The sequence below is a fragment of the Zosterops lateralis genome (assembly GCF_965231275.1).
Source record: "Zosterops lateralis genome assembly, chromosome: 6".
Lineage (NCBI taxonomy): Eukaryota > Metazoa > Chordata > Aves > Passeriformes > Zosteropidae > Zosterops > Zosterops lateralis.
Genome location: NC_139761.1, coordinates 53,602,410 through 53,618,589, shown reverse-complemented (window position 1 = coordinate 53,618,589; position 16,180 = coordinate 53,602,410). Strand labels below are relative to the sequence as shown.

The window sequence follows — 16,180 nt, the reverse complement described above, 5'->3', positions numbered from 1 at the left end:
GGAGCTTGTGACACCTCCTGGGCTCTCAGGCAGGCCGGGAAAGCAGGACAATAAGTGATCACCCTATTCCTCTTTCCTCCAGCTTGACCTTCCTCCTACTCCTCCCCCTCCTCCCAAGGAGAGAGTTTTCCTTTCTCTTCCAAAACATTTCAGTGTGTCTAAGGAACAGCTCAGGTCAATCCATTTCTCTCCCTTCCTTTTGCTCATATCCTGTCACACACGCAGAGCGCCTGCTAGCTGGTTCCTTCGCGTGGTTCCACAGAATTCCCAGCCGAACAGGAGATCCACATCCCTCCCTCACCTTGCACATGTTGCAGGGGTCACAGAGCAGGAGAGAGACCAGGGGCCCTGCTCACCTCACCCCTTATCTCACCCTATCTACTCCTGGAAGCAGGAGCCCTTTGGGGATGATGGAAAGCCCCACAATACAAGGACATAAATGTTCATAACACCAAGTTATCCTCCACAGTCCTCAGGAGTTTCATGGGGAAAGTGACACTGGATGAAATGTCACTGGAGTTCTCATAGAATCACAGGATGGCCTGGGCTGGAGGGGACCTTCAGGCTCATCTCACCATGAGTGTGTTGCTCACTCCCAGTTTGTGCTTCCTGCTGCTTCTGTTTTGCTGCAGAGCAAAACCTGGAGCTCTGGGATCAGCAAATTACTGACTAGAAGTGGCAGAGAGGACTGAAAAGTTCTCAGTCCCAAATTCCCAACTGTAGATTCTCACAGATCTATCCTTCTACATCAGGCAACAGCCAAGGGGTGATGGGAGGAAAATAAATGGCAACACAGGAGCACAGGAAAATGGGAACCACATTTCTGGGCTGAATTTAAATAAAAATGCTGAGCTACGACCCCATTTTCCTTAAAATTTCCCCAGAAACACATTTAATGTGATTTTAGACTGAAGATTTGATTTCATTCCCTACCTGTTTCTACAGAACTTATTCACCAAATGGATGAGCTGAACGATGAGCTGCTAAAGAAGATCACAAACAATAAAATTCAGCCTCCCCACAGGAATTTCAAAGTGGAAAAGCCTCAGGAAGTTTTTGTGCCCCTCACCTTTGAATCCAGCACTGAAGAAGTCAAAGCCTGGCTGGAGGCCAAGTCATTCAGCAAAGAGTAAGATTTGCTCTATTGCCACATGAAAGGCTCATCCTTCCCTGGAGAAGGAGCAGGGGAGGCTCTGGCTCCATCTCACCTGGGACAAGTCACTGGGATTTGCTTACAGAGCCTGGGTTGCAAATTAGATTTCAACCCCATTAAATCCAGGGTCTATAACCAGGATGCTCAGAGCCCAAACTCTCCCTTTCTCTCTTAGAAACATTTTCTTGGAGAAAAATAATTAAGGAACTAAACCCATGGCCTGAAATGCCACTGGAATCCCAGCTGCCCCCCTGGCACAGCCCCAGGCTCTGTGATATGGTCCCAGTGCAGTTCCCAGCCTCCCATCTCCCACTGCTCTCCTCTGGCACGAGGCCACGTGCAGCACAACCATCATCTCCCCACTCTGTGTCTCCCCAGGACCGTGGAACACCTGGGCATCCTCACCGGAGCTCAGCTCTTCTCCCTCAACAGAGAGGAGCTGAAGAAGGTCTGTGGTGATGAGGGAAACAGAGTCTACAGCAAGATCACGGTGGAGAAAAACCAGCTGGAGGTGAGTGTTTTTATGGATAATTCCTGCTGGAATGGGGGGCTGTACCAGCAGTGTCAGCTCATTAAACAGGCATTTTTAGAAATACAATTGGGAAAAAAAAAAAAAAAAAAAAAAAAAAAAAAAAAAAAAAAAAAAAAAAGCAAAAAAAAAGCAGCAACCAAATCTACACAAGCAATAGAACACACGTGAAAATTCTGAAGTGTCTTTTAAGCAAAAATGCCCTAAATCCATAAGGGAGATCCCCCTGTTTCCGCTAATAATCTGCCTTTTACTGATCTCACCTATCTCTTTGAAACTAGCTCTACTCCTCCATTCATTAAATACTGTAATTTAACTACAGCTTGAAGCTCAAATCCAAACTTCCTGTTTTGTTTCCATTCCAGAAAAACAGAGGAGGGTCAGAGCTCCAGGAAATCATGAAGCGCCGCCAGGAAAGGATTGATTCTGCTAATTAAAGTCTCTCTGCTTTATTTCAGCTCTTAGCCCTAAGTAGTGCAGAAAAAAGGGAACGAAAGCAATGATTCCCGGCCCAGGCCGGGGGCAGCAGAGCTCCCCTTGGGCTCCAGCTGCCATCAGTGACAATTCTTGAACACTGTTGGGAAGGGTTGACAATAAGACCACGTCCCACTGGGAAAGGTGTTTTAATTTTGCATGAAGTATTTTTTTTATAACTATATATTTTATACTGAAATTTTCCATGCATGCGATCAGAGCAGGAGTCACACGGGGCTGGATCCAAGCAAACAAAGACCCCCCGAGCTTTTCCCGAGGGCCGTCCCTGCTCCCGCCCCTCGCTGGCAGAGCAGGCGCGGCACAGCTCGGGAGAGTTCAGCCTCGGGGCTGGAGCCTGAACCACGGGAATGAGCCTTTGGAACCCGCAGCGTTTGGCTTTAAGGAAAGGACATTAAAGCTCATCCCATTCCACCCCCTGCCACGGGCAGGACGCTTTCCACAAGCCCAAGTTGTTCCAAATCCTGTCCAGCCTGGCCTTGGCCACTTCAGGGCTGGGGAGTCACGGCCTCTCCGGGCAGCCTAAGGCAGCCCCATTCCCATTTCCTCCTCAGGGCAGGTGTCCCCTGCAGCCCGCGGGCCCAGTGACAACTCCCTGTCCCCTCCTGTCCCCCTGTGCCCCTCGTTGGACAAGGCCAGAATGGCAACACAATTCCCAAAGTCTGGCTGCTTCCCTAAATCCACAGTTAGTGCTGCCTCTGAACAGCTGAGATGAGCTCCCAGTGCCCAGAAAGGAGCAGGGGTGACAAACACGGGGCTGTGACTCTGGAAACAGGCGAGTTCCACCTGCCCGGCGCTGCTGATGCAGAGGGCGGGGCTCGGGGCAGCCGTGCAGCCCTTCCCTGGGGCCCCGATCCTGCCCTGGAATGTTGTGGTGCTGCCAAACCCGCCTCACACCAGGGGAAGAGAGCCCTGACCATTTGCTCCCGACCCAGGCACACCCACAGCCCTTCCCAGGGTGTTGGTCACTCGTCCCCACTTCACCTTTTCTCTGCAAAAATTCAGCTGCAATGATTCCCAAAGAGCTGAAACCCCAAAGCACACTGGGAAGGGCAGGTCTAACTCCAAATAAATGGGCACAAGAAAAAAAAAAATCTAATTTAGCACAGGATGTTGCTCTTGACTTCCTGTTTTCCTTCATAAAGTTGTATGTGCATTTATCTATAACAATCTGCAAATAAGGGTGAGGAAAATCTCTCTCCCTAAAGGCAGAATGCTTCCAAATTTTATGCTTCCAAAATATACTCACGGTTTCAAAACTCAAGCAAGCAGAGTAGTTCCTGTCCACAGCAAGTTTGGCACATTGCATTTCCACCTCTGTGTAACTGACAGACCAAGCTGACAGCAAAGCAGAGGAGCAAACGCAGCTCCAGGGCTGCCACAGCCCCGGCACTGTTGGGTTTTCTCTCTCAGCACGTGCTGAGTCTTTGCCCCAGTCTGTGCCTGTCCTCGCACATTTAATGGAAAAAGCTTTAAAACAGCCCCTGGGGAACTCGTGTCTGAATCTGAGAGCACCAGGGCACCTCAGTTTTGGCTTTATTCTTAGATGTCTCCAATGGAAAATCTCTTTTCTTCCTCTGAAGAGGACACTGCTGGCACCAGCAGCGCAGGTAGGGGAGGATCCTGGGTTCAGTCACAGCCCTGCTGGGATCGGAGAAGGGCACTCACCTTGTCAGGGAGGGATGAAGAGGACAATCCTCCTGAGAAGCCCTGGCTCTGGATTAGGGTGGAGAAGGGAAGCAGGATGGCAAGCACAGGAGGCCAGAAAGTTTCTAAAATGAAAATAAAAACAAATGTTGATGTAGGAAACACACCACCTTCTAGCCCTGGGGTGTAGAGGAAAGCAAACACAGGGAATTACAGTTACCTGGGATTTTAACAGGAGTGTACAGGACAGCTCTGTGAAGCTGGGAGCCACAGGAGCACTTCCTAAAGCAAATATCTCAGCAGACCTGATTGCAGAGGTCACTTTTCCAAATTTCCATTGACTGAGCTGTGCACCTGTTCTGTTTGTGCTGCCTGCAGACACTGCTATAAAGTACTGTACCCTGATGCACCCGAGCGAAGGAGACAATGATATAACCATGCACTGTACAAGAGTTATTAAAATAGTTAAGTTATACTTATAAATCCGTCTCTGTCTCTTTCACTGGGTTTTCATAATGGTTTGTCACTGAGAGTCTCGGAAACTCAGCAAAACGTTTGAAACCACGTTTCCTTTTGGGTTTGGGCACTGACATTCAGCAGGAAGGGTGTGATGGCCTGGATAACTGTTTCAAAAACAGGGGCAAAACATGAGAAGGCTGTACGAAAGCACATTTATGCCTATGTGGAAGGGGAATGACTGTGATAGCTGTCCTAAGTGGATCAGTATAGTAGGGAACAGCATAAACCCCTGACTCACGGGCTGTTACACGGATTCTCCAACAATTCCAGCCAAGAGCCAACCTCGGTTTCCGGAGGCAAAGATTTGTTTTATCTTTTCCTTAATAATTAAGTTACTCAGTTGAAATAACTGGTAATGCCTACTGCAGATGTTTAGGGGAGTTCAATTTCCACGTGGGACCACACTAACAAGATCACCTCCTCTCCAGCCCAAATAAAGTTTAAGGCAAACCAAGAGCCCAAAACACCCGCCCTGCTGGGTCGGGGGCTCTCTCAGCGGCTGGCGCTGTACCCAAGAAGCCATTCCGAACCTTGCCAGGGCGGCAGGGACGGGAGCACGGCGCTGAGCTCCCGCAGCGGGGCAGCCCCGGCGGCTCCGACCTTCCCTCCCGGCCGCCTCCCCTCAGGGCCAGCCCGCCGCCATCTTGCGGCACCGGCGGCGCCCGGGCCCCGCGCGGCCATGAAGGGCGGGTGGCTCGGGGGCGGGCCGGGGGCCGTGCCGGCCGTGGGGAAGAGCCCCGGGGGGTTCCGGGGACCGGAGATCCCGGGCCCGGAGAGCCCCGGACACGCTCTGCTGGGACAATGGCGGCGTCAGGGTCGCCAAGGCGACCACCCGCCCCGACCCCCGGGGGCGCGAACCAGCCAATCAAAATCGTTCTCTCTCCCGCTGCCCCGCCTCGGCTCCTCCCGGCCGCGTCCGTCTTGTGTCCGCGCTCCTGATTGGCCGGTGCCGCCCGGCCGGGCTGGGATTGGCGCGGGCCGCGGGAGCGCGCTGGCCGCGGGTGCGCGCGCAGGCCGGTCCCCTCCGGGCGCGCACCGTCCCTTATAGGCGCGGAGCCCCCACGGCCGCCGGCATGTCCGTGTCCCCCGTGAAGCGGCAGAAGATGGAGTCGGCGCTGGACCAGCTCAAGCACCACACCACGGTGGTGGCCGACACCGGAGATTTCAACGGTGAGAGGCGGCGCGAGGGGATCCCGTCACGGCATCTTCTCCTTAGCCCCCTCTCCCGCCCCCGTCGCGGAGAGTGGGCGCGCCCGGCCCAAGGGGCGCGCACTGGGGGGAGCGAACCACCCCGCGGCCGGAGGGGGGGCGGGGGGAAGGCGCTCGGTGGCGGCGCCTTGGTCCCCATCCCAGGGCAGAGCCCGCCCAGGCAGGACATTCTCCAGACTCTCCCGTGATCTCCCAGTTCGCCCTCGAGTGTGCCCTGACCACCACGTTCGGCTCTGCGTGCTGTCAGGAAGAAGTGCCAGACTCTGCTGTGCTGATGAACTCGGGATTTCTTCCAGTGACCTGGCTAGATCTGGGAATTGTTTGGGGTTTTTCCAAACTCAGGGATGGATGGGGCTTGGAGCAGCATGGGCCAGTAGGACTGGAACTGGCTGTGCTTCTATATGCCTTCCAATCCAAACTACTTCAGAATTCCATCATTTTATGATATGCTTAAAAGCTGGTTTGGGGTTAGAGATTAAGAAGGGAAAGGGTGTTCTTATTTGTTACAGTGGAGCTGTACATTTATCTGTTTCTCTCTTGCATTTCCAGGATGCAAAAAGCGAGAGGCAAGTTGAGAAGATGTGCTCAGGCTAAGAGAAATAATTTGGAAAAAATTCAGCCCACTGGATTTTGCAAAGACAGTAAAATTTCAAATGAGTTGCATGATCCGGACAATTCCAAGCACACTGCATGGATAAGCCACAAGAGGTTACAGGAAAACAGCCAGCAGCACATCTAGGAAAACATCTTAGAATTAATGGATAAAATCATGGTTTATTTTCCTTTGTGCAGAACTGCAGGTGTTTGATTTTAGGATCCCTAAAAATGTTACATTCCTAAAAACAGGTGGGTGTGGGGTAATTTATAAGTAGAATTTGCGATATAAAGATATTTTGCTATATAAAGATATTTGTAGTTATACATATAGGGTAGATTGTTATGAGTTAGATACTCTGTAATATAAAGACATATTACATATTTTAATAGGTGTGTATAAATATATATTTATAATATATATTTTTTGTATGTGCACATATATATTTTACATCACACACTCTACCTGAGAGCCTGGCTGGTGAGCTTCCAACTCCTTCCTGAGGGAAACTTCAGGAAAAAGTTAGGTGGTATCACTGTTTTCTCTTTTCATTAATAAGTATTTTACTCAGTTGGATTTACTGATAATGCCGTTCGTAGATGGCTGAACAGGATGCCTGCACGCATCAGGGCTCAGTCTGCAGCAGCAAGTCCTGCCCATCCAGCAAGTCCCTGCAGACAGTTCAGCCCCAGCAGCAGCAGCAGCAGCAGCATTTTCTACCCCTCATTCCAAGATTAATTGGGAATGAGCAGAGAGGAATGAGCCCTGAGCAGACACTGCAGGACTGGTGATGCCTTGGGAAGGCTGACCTGGAACAAAGACTGGACAGAGCTAAGAGAATAAAGTAGATATTTATTAAAAGGCCTTTAAGGATACACCTTGGGCAGTACAAGAGTCTGGCCAGGGTTACACCCAAGATGGACTTAAAATGGTCACAGAATGGATGACAGGTCACCAGGTTTTACACTTTTATAAGTTTTGGTCCATTTGCATATTGGGGTTTTATTGTCCAATTACAGCTTCAGGTTGTGAGGTCCCATCCTTCTTGTTTTTTCTCTTCAGTCCACCATTGTTTATGGTGTTGGGCCTGAAAACCTGTACTTGTTGTCCTTGGTGTTCAGCAGGAAAGGGATTTGTTTTGTCTCCCTACTCTGTGAAGGGAGCTCACCAGCACTTAATATGAGGCTCAGAACTGCACCCCTGGGCAGCACAAAATCTGAAAAACATGAAAGCTAAAACTTAAGGCATCACTGCTTTAAGAAGAATCAACACCAAGCAGCAACCCTGGTGCTTGGCAGGGGCCTGGGATATTGGCTTGACTTGCCTGCTTCTATTGCAGGTAACCTGGCATGGGAACTAGAAAATCACAGACCATACAATGAGACACCTCCTGAAACAGAAATAAATTCCAGCTGCAGCAAATTCCACTGCTACTTTTAGAAACCCTTCAGCAAAACCCTTGGAAAAACAAAAGTGATGTGTGGGGACCTGGAGCTCCAGGGGACTGAGAAGAAGGTGGGCAACAAGCAGGCAGCAAACAGCTTCCACTGCTTCTCAGTCCAGTCACTATAGCAATGGCAGCTTCCCTGGAATTTAATGTCCAGTCTGTCCTTCATGCTCAATAGGTGAACACAGGGACTCCAGGACTGATTTCCTTTGGACCTCAAGCAGCACAGACCCTCAGGGAGGAAATGGAATCCAAGGGCTGATGTCAACAACTGTCTTCCCACTTGCACTCTTCCCACATTTTCTCCTTCCAGGTGGATGGAGATCCCAGTACCACAAGGCAAAACTGCCTTTCAATCCAATACAAAACCTGCCTGAAAAGACCAGGATTCCAGGAGTCAGCAGCCATTTCTCCTGAGTTTTCTGCTTACAGCTATTTTAGTTCTGCTTTGCTTCAGAGGCGCTTTTCTACCAAGGTAATTTCTATCTTTTTTTAATCTTGAATAAAGTTTTAAAAAGCTGAGTTCATATTTTGATTACTCTTGAGTTTTTCCAGGGCAGCCCTTGCCATGATCCTGCTGGCTCAAGGAACCCTCTGGTCTGCCCCAAGCCTTTACATCCCACTTTTCCTGGTCAGTGTTCCCACGAACAGAACACATAACTCACCATGGACATGTTCAAAGTCCTGTTACTGACACAGAACAACAGCCAGGGAAAATCTCCATCTCTGCCCAGAGCAGTGACCTCGAGGGGTGTCTGCCTCAGTGGGGCTCCACAGACTGTTGTCCACTGCGGTGACACACGGCCCCTGACTGATACTAACATGTCCAGAAGAGGTTGGTTGTGTTGTTTTCTCGACTGTTTTCTGTTTTCACGTCTTCCCCGGGCCGGGACGATGAAGCATCTCCCCAGGGCCTGGCGCGGCAGCCGCTCCCGCCGCTTACGGGGGAAACGCGCTGCGCAGCCCCAGCGCCATCACCCCGGGAGCCGGGCCGGGGTTCGGGTTTAGCGGGGCTCGAGGACCCCCTCACGTAAAATGTCGCCATATTGGAAAGGGCACCATGTGCCCAAGCCACCACCTTGGGTGTGGCCAGGTGACTTCCACCCAAATGCTGCCTTTGTGTATTGGCGAAGCTGTTTCTGGTCAGCCGGCCATCTTCAACCTGGGGCAGCCATCTTGCTTTCTGGCAGAAGTCACTTCCTGTGAAGACCGCCATCTTAGGTAGGGTATGACGTGAGTTCTGCCCGGAGCCGCCATCTTGTGTGCTGGCAGCAGCCGGGCCCGGGCGGTTCCGCCATTCCCTGCCCGGGCCGCCCTCGTGGGCGGTGCCGACTTTGATGTGAGGCCACCTCCGTCCCTTTGCGGCGGCGGCTGTCGCTGTCCGTCACACACACACACTCACATCACAGCCCCGCGGAGCCCGACCGAGCCCCGTCCGGCACCGCCTCGCCCGCTGTCCCCACTCCGGGCTCTGTCATGGGTTTGTTGCGCGTGTAAAACAAAAACAACCTTCCATCAACGCCGTGGACACAGCTCGTCTCTTCTGTGCGTACAAAACTTCATTAGTCGCAGGTATCACCTTCAGAGTCTGTGAATTAAGGGCAGTGGTGAAAAAAAAAACAAAACAACTTTTTGCTAATTCAGTGTTCTTTATTACAAATATCTCTGTTATTGATCACATTTCCAATAACAGCAGGCAGCTTATCTATGTTCTTTGCAGCATATTCCTATCCAAGTCCATGTAATTTTTTTTTTTAAGCTGCCTCATACGTCAGTGTTTGCAGGTCCTGAATGCAGAAGGGAGAAAGACATCTGTGTGTGCTCTTGGGACGCTGCAGGTGTTGGATGCTGTGAAGAGCTCAACTTGCAGAGGGGCCAACAGCCGGTCCCGGCTCATTGCAGTTCCCTGCAGGAACACGAGGGGGCGCCGCAGGACACGGTCACAGCGCTTCCCCCTCTGCCCGGGTTGTCACTGCTGAGCACGGCCCTCTGCCCTGTCAATGAACCCAGGAAAAAAAAAAAAAAAAAAAAAAAAAAAAAAAAAGTGGTCCCACTGCACGAACGTGGAACGTTCCGGGTGGGAAAGGACCTTAAAGCCCGTCCCATTCCACCCCTTGCCATTAACAGCGACACCTACCACCATCGGGTTGCTCCATTACTACAGCCTGTCAGACTAATTAGTTTTTTCTTGCAATGCTGTAGAAGAGAAGGCATTTAATGGGACTGAGCATCACATTAACACAGCCATACACTTCTGGGAGCGACTTTTGGGAGTGAGAAACTATTTGTTTTTCAGCAGTACCCAAAAAAGTGAGGTTCTTTGTGACACCAAAGCAGAACTCATACCCAGTTGCATGCAGTGGGCGCCTCAGGAAAAATAAAAGGATGAATTTAAGACAGAGAAATAACGCGGAGAATCAGCGAGTGCCAGCGGTTAGCAGAGAGAAAAGGGCGGGAACACACGAGAGCAGGAACAGAGTGTATGCCTTTCAGATGACATTAACTGCAAACGCATTAATTATAAAATTATTTATTTCCCCCCGCCGACGGCCGCTCTTGAGGAAAAAACTACATTTCCCATGATGACCCGAGGCGACGCAGGACGACGCCATTCAGGCGGGGCGGGGCGGGGCGGTACGGGGGGCGTGGCCAATGGGGAAGTGGGCGAGGTTTGAATTTTGAGGCGGCGACGAAACTCCGCTGTTATACCGGCGAAAAGGTGTTCAGCCGGTCGGAGTGGCTCGCGGTACCGGGAGCTGTGTGCGCTACGTCCGGGCTGGTGGGGCGCGGGTCCGGGAAGGGTTCGCGGAGCCTGCGGGACTCTGGGCTGAGGAGCTGTGGGGTCCGTGAGGGGGTGAGGGCTGAGGTACTGTGGGGTTAGAGGTGTGCGGGGCTGAGGGCTGTGGGGTCCGTGGAGGACTGAGGGGGTCTAAGGGGGTGTGAGAGGCGCGGGGCTGAGGTTTCTGGTGCCCGTGAGGTGTGTGCTCCTGAGGGGTCGGGGGTTGAGGGGCTCTGGAGGCTGTGAGGGGCTGTGAGGTGCGCGGAACAGGTGGCTGCGGTGCTTTGTAAGGAGCGCTTGAGGGGCTGTGGGGGGCCCCCGAGGCATTCCTGTGGGGCTGAGGGGATGAAAGTTGTGAGGTGCGTGGAGCTGAATGCTGTGGGATTCGTGAGGGGCGCTCGGAGATCTGTGATGGGCTGTAGTTTGTGAGGTATGAGGGGCTGTGGGTGTCTCGGGGGGTCTGTGAGGGGCTGAGAGCGGAGGCGGCCTAAGGGGCTGTGGGTGTGTAGGGCAGAGGGGCTGTGAGGTGTGTAGGGCTGCGGGTGTGTGGGATCCGTGGGGGGCTCTAGGGGATGAGGCACTTGTCGCTGGCGGCTCTGGCGCTCGCAGACGTGTTTTCCCGGCCGCACGGCGCTGGGGCTGCCCGGAGAGCGCGGGGTGCCCGGTCCCGGCTGGGGCGTCCCGGGGAACCGACAGGCCTCGCCTCCCCTCGGTGCCAGCGAGGAGTCCCCGCCGCTGTCCCCGGCAGGGGCCGAGGCTCGGCTGTGCCCCCCGCCTGCTGCAGCCGCTCGGCTGAATGGTGAAGGACCGGAGAGCCCCGGCTAAGCCTGGCTGAGGCTCCCGCTGGCCGGAGCGCACCCGTCGGCAGCCCCTGTGAGGAGGGTGGGGGTCTCGGGGCAGGGAAAGGAGCGATCACTGTGAAGGGACATGGCTTAATCTTAGTGGCTTTTGCTGCTACCATTGCTTGCTTGCGGCTCTTCTTTGTCAAGATGGGCTCTTTTTTCATGTATTTCCCGTAGGGAGGAATTAAACCCCAAATCCCTCTAAAAGTTGGGTATGTAAGCCGTGTGTTTTGGCTGCAGAGAAAATCCGGGGTGAATGAGCTGAGGAAAGCTGTCTCTGTCAAGTTTCAGGTCAGTACTCAGCTTTACAGGTGTCCATTTCTTGTTAATGCAGGATCAAAGGAGAGGTGGTCATGTGCCAGGAAGCAGCCATGAGTGGCAAGGAGAATGGGCAACTCCTCAGGAACGGATGGGGGATGTCCAGCCTGCAGAAAATGGTCTCAGCCAGGATCTGACAGGGTAAGTAGGATCAGAATGGATGGAGAAAAGAGAGGCAGGTGTATGTAAGTTCCTGACTTCTAAACTCTGGGAGAGAGGTTGTGTCTTTCTCCCTTTCCTGCGGTTTGTGTCTATTGCAAATACAAATTTAATCATAGAATCCTGAAATTGTTTGGGTTGAGATGAACCTTAAAGATCATCCAGTATCACCTTCCACTAGCCCAGGTTGCTCCAAGCTCCATCCAGCCTGGCCTTGGACACTTGCAGGGCTGGGGCAGCCACAGCTTCTGTGGGCAACCTGTGCCAGGGCCTCAGCAACCTCCCAGGAAAGAATTTCTTCCCAATATCTCATCCAAAGCCACCCTCCTTTGGCTTAAGCCATTCCCCCTTGTCCTGTCACTCCATGTCCTTGTGAATGGTTGTTCTGCTTCTAAAGAGTCCCTGGCCATGTGGACTCTGTTCAAGTTTAGTAGGCTGATATTGCTTGAACAAAGTTAAAAAACTCTGGAGTTTTAAAATCAAGCAAAGAAACTTCTTGCTAAGCATAAGGATGGCCAAGGTGGCCAGCTGAAGTGTTTGGAGGATGGAAAAGGAATGTAAGAGGGGAAGTGTTAGCCAGGGAAGGGGAGAGACGCCAGGCATTAGTTAAATCTGTAAGAAAGAAGTGTAAGAGTTTAATTCTCTTAAAAATATAAAAATAAATAATTCATTGTCTGGGAAAGTTTGAGTTCTATTTCCAGGCATGAGTCTCGTGACTTTCTATTCTTCTTTTCTCACCTACAAAGAACATGGCAACACTGGGAGTTATCTGAGCACCCATGAAACAAACCTGATCTCAGGGATTCATTCCCTTCAGACAAGGTCTTGCGTCACTTCTCTAGAACAGACTAAACACCTGTAGCACAGCTGTTCCTTTTGATGTTTAGTTTAAGCCATGGGAAGCTCTTTTCTGTCATCCTATTGCCAGGATAAATATTCCATTGATACAGCACTTGGAATCTTTTGATCTTCGCTCTTCTGTTTTCCTCACAAGCACTTCAAAACAAGACTTGCAGAGTGCTGTACATGCCTGCTTTGCACAAGACAGCCAACAAGTTCTTCCTTCAGGTTTGTTTCACGGGTGCTCAGATAACTCCCAGAGTTGCCATGTTCTTTGTAGCTGAGAAAAGAGGAATAGAAAGTCATGAGACTGATGCCTGGAAATTGAACACAAACTTTTCCTGACTATGTTAGAGTGATAATGTAAAAGCAAACCTTTACCTGAAAGAATGCCTTCAGGTACACAACATGGCAAAAAACAGTGCTCAGAATTTGATCCTTACAATTGAACCCATACTGTCCAATGAGAGGAGCAGTTGGATGGGTAATCTCCTCCCTGGTTTCTGCCCCCCTCCCCTACCTTTGTAATGCCTGTGCTTAGGTGGTGCAAAATGAAATGTCCTTGGAGAAATAACAGGCAAGACACAACAAAACTCTGGGAATGTGTCAATACGTGCCTGTTCACTGTGGGAAAGTGCTGGGAGTTGCACTGAGGCATTTGACAGTGTAAAGAACTACAAATACATGAAAAACACATAAAAGTGAAAAACTTCAGGCATCAGGATGATGGAAATATTTTTACCGTCTCAGTATGGACGTTGTTACAAGTGAAGCTTGGTCACAAAAACTCGAATGAGGGAGGGATGCAACCAGGCTAAAAGGTAGGGGAACCCCAGGAACATTCTTTTCATCTAGAGAGCTGGTTTTTTAAATGAATGGAGATTTAAGTAAATCACAGGTTTCATATAGCTGAGAAGAGTGAGGAAGGAATATTATTATAAAATTTCTTTTACCAGTCTCTTTATGCTCCATAAAACATTCATTCTCATCTCTGAATGCTTCCATGTTTCTTTCAATGTCTGCCCTTAGAGCAGTGTCTGCTCTCCCCTCTTAATGAAATTTCTTACATTTAATTAAATTAAAGATCCTGTTTGTGGCAGAAGAGTTGAGGATGTTTAATTCCAGTCCACTGACAGGCAGGGCAAGAATAACCTTTGGTGAATGCTCTGATGTATTAAAACCTGTGTGGAGAAGAAGATGTTTCTCTTCCTGCTGGTTTCAAGAAGCCTCAGGAAGCAGTTTGGGAACCGATGGAAAAGAGGAGAGGGTTTGTGAAGTATTCCCAGCACGTAACATTTTGGTGCTGAAGTGTCCCAGGGAATTGAAACAGGCAGAGGAGAGTAGTGTGTTGGCAGACTAAATTCCATCTCTTGTCTTTACTAATGGACCTTGGAGGCTGTTAGGGGACTTTTGTGGTGCTGAAATGGCCTCTGATGGGAAAATAGAAACAAAAAACTCCAGACCCAAGTCTGGAGGCTGTTGGTGGACAGGAGAATGAATATTATCCTAGAACTGGGGCAGCCTTGGCTGTAGAAGGAGAACTGTGGGATCTGTGGAAAATGAGGAGTAGATGAAATACCCAGCCTGGCCAGGATAATGTGTTTCTATATCCCTCAATATGTATAAACCCTTCCCTCGGGATAAGAGGAGCCAGTGAGGACACCCAGGAGGAACGTGCCTTGCCTTTTGTGTGCCGGTGTTCAGCTGGTGGGCTGGGACTGTGTCAGAAGGGAATCTGTCTTGGGCCAGTCTCAGTGAAGTTGAACTTTCTGTGTGAGAAAGGCTGGAAATGAGCAGGGGATGAGGAGAGGGGAGCTGCAGAGTGCAGAGGGGTGTGGAACTGAAATGAATCCATGAGTTGTTAATGTTGCCTTTCCTTCCCCAGCGCCCTCGCAGCACCAGCAGTTCTGGCATGGAAGTGCCCCACCCCGTGCCCAGCTTCACCCCCTATGTGGACGAGGCAGCTGAGGCACAAATGATGTGAGTCTTGAGTGTGAGAGGGGGGATTGCATTTGGGATTCTCAAAGCTGCTTCCTAGAACTGAGCCTTGTTTTGCCAAGAACTTAAGCCTCTCGAGCTCCAGGAATTTCAAAATCCGTCAGGCTGGAAGCAATTAGTGCTGCATCTTGATGACAGAGGCTTCAGCAGGGGTTGCATGAGGACACGAGAAGTGTTGAGTGCTGCTCGTAATGTGGGAGCCTGTATGATATTTATAAATGCTAATTAGTTTAATGGCTTATCTCAGTGTGTTTACACCAAAGCACAAGCTACCTGTCTTAGGGTGCTGTTTGCTGTGTAGCAGCCCCAAATCAAGGCAGCTTGTGGCTGTTTGTTTTCTGTCTTGGGAACTTTGTGCTCAGCATATCTGGAGTTCTATTCTGAAATAAGCTGTCAGAGTTGCCATGCCAACAGCGTTGCTTAGGTCGTGGAGGAGTGAGTGTGCTGCATGTGCAGTGCTCCCTGAAATGTGCTAAATCCCAGGAGATGGGGAGGTTTAGTTTAGAGCAGAGGAAAACACATTATTTTGCAAGGTTGCTCTGCCCTTCTGTGGCCAATGATGGCCAGGGAATAGACACTCTGAGAGAGGAGTGGGAAAGGTTGTTTGGTGTTCCTGACAGTTCCCTCAGGTCAGAATTGCCTGGAATCCAGGAATGCAGAGAGGTGGTGAGCAGCAGGGATTGCCTGTGGACTGCAGAATGGCTCTGACCATGGCTATGCCATTGTTTAGCTGACAAATATGTCAAATCTGCATTTCTGTTTCAACTGTAAGAGTGTTTCTTTCTCCTGAAAGTCAATGCTGTCACATCAGTAAATCTCCTGGCACACTGGTCTCTTGGGTGAAGAATTGTTCCTCACTGAAGGGAGCAGCTTTTCATTCCAGGGAGAGGGAAGGAGTGGGTAGAAGTGAGCCCCAGGCCAAGTTAGCTCTAAGTGACTTAGGCAGAGACTTGCTGTGTAGTTTAGATTATGTAGTTGAAATCCTAGAAGTCCTTTTTTTAATTTTCCTGTCTTTGAATCGATTTCCTCATGGTATGATGGACATCTGCTAGGAACAGTACTTTTATGATTGGGTATTAATCAATTTAAATAATGTATGTGCTGTTTTCAGGAACTGTGGATACGATATAGTCTCACAGTCTCTTGTTTTTTTCTTTACAGATGTAGGTCTGCTTCCTCCACCTGCTGCTGCTCCATTTTTCTCTATGTTTGATGAATCCTCTACTTTGACAAAGCAGAATATAAGGTAGAATTATTCAAGACCTACATTTCAGAGGGAAGGAAAAGGGAAGCATCAAAGCCCTTGCTGTAGCAGCTGAAATAGCTGTTTCTTTCAGGAGTGTGTGTGGGTGTGTGTTTTGTTTTGTTTATATTGGTATGTTTATTGAATTACTCAGAGTCCATGCTGAGGAAATACTCTCCTGTTCTTCATCTTCAACCTAGAACTGCTTAAACTGCTCTGTAAACTTCCTTCATTCTGGAGAGATGTATCTATTGCTTATTGCTAGTTCTGTAGTAGGGACTGAGTGATTGAAATTATCAATAGACTTAAACTCTTGTGAGGAATTTGTTGGAGATGGGAAGCTGCTCTAATGAATGTGTAACTGACTGTGAGTTCTTCTTAGCTGTTCAGCAGATGGAAGCCGGAAAAGT

The 16,180-nt window shown here is 50.1% G+C and overlaps 1 protein-coding gene and 1 long non-coding RNA gene across 3 annotated transcripts in view; both read left to right on the top strand.

The window, feature by feature from the left end:
• Positions 1-4,291, top strand: part of EPS8L2 (EPS8 signaling adaptor L2) — a 47,867-nt gene extending 43,576 nt beyond the window's left edge. For both annotated transcript variants that reach the window (XM_083863143.1, XM_083863142.1), the window contains 3 exons: positions 946-1,129; positions 1,532-1,664; positions 2,048-4,291. In XM_083863143.1, coding sequence (XP_083719269.1) covers positions 946-1,129; positions 1,532-1,664; positions 2,048-2,119 — 389 coding nt within the window. In that variant the 3' untranslated portion in view covers positions 2,120-4,291. The remainder of the gene's footprint in view (positions 1-945; positions 1,130-1,531; positions 1,665-2,047) is intronic.
• A 1,335-nt stretch (positions 4,292-5,626) lies between these two features.
• Positions 5,627-9,777, top strand: LOC310910933. The gene is made up of 3 exons (XR_014590426.1): positions 5,627-6,395; positions 7,484-8,066; positions 9,351-9,777. It is a non-coding gene; the product is annotated as an uncharacterized lncRNA (long non-coding RNA).
• Positions 9,778-16,180: the final 6,403 nt, after the last annotated feature.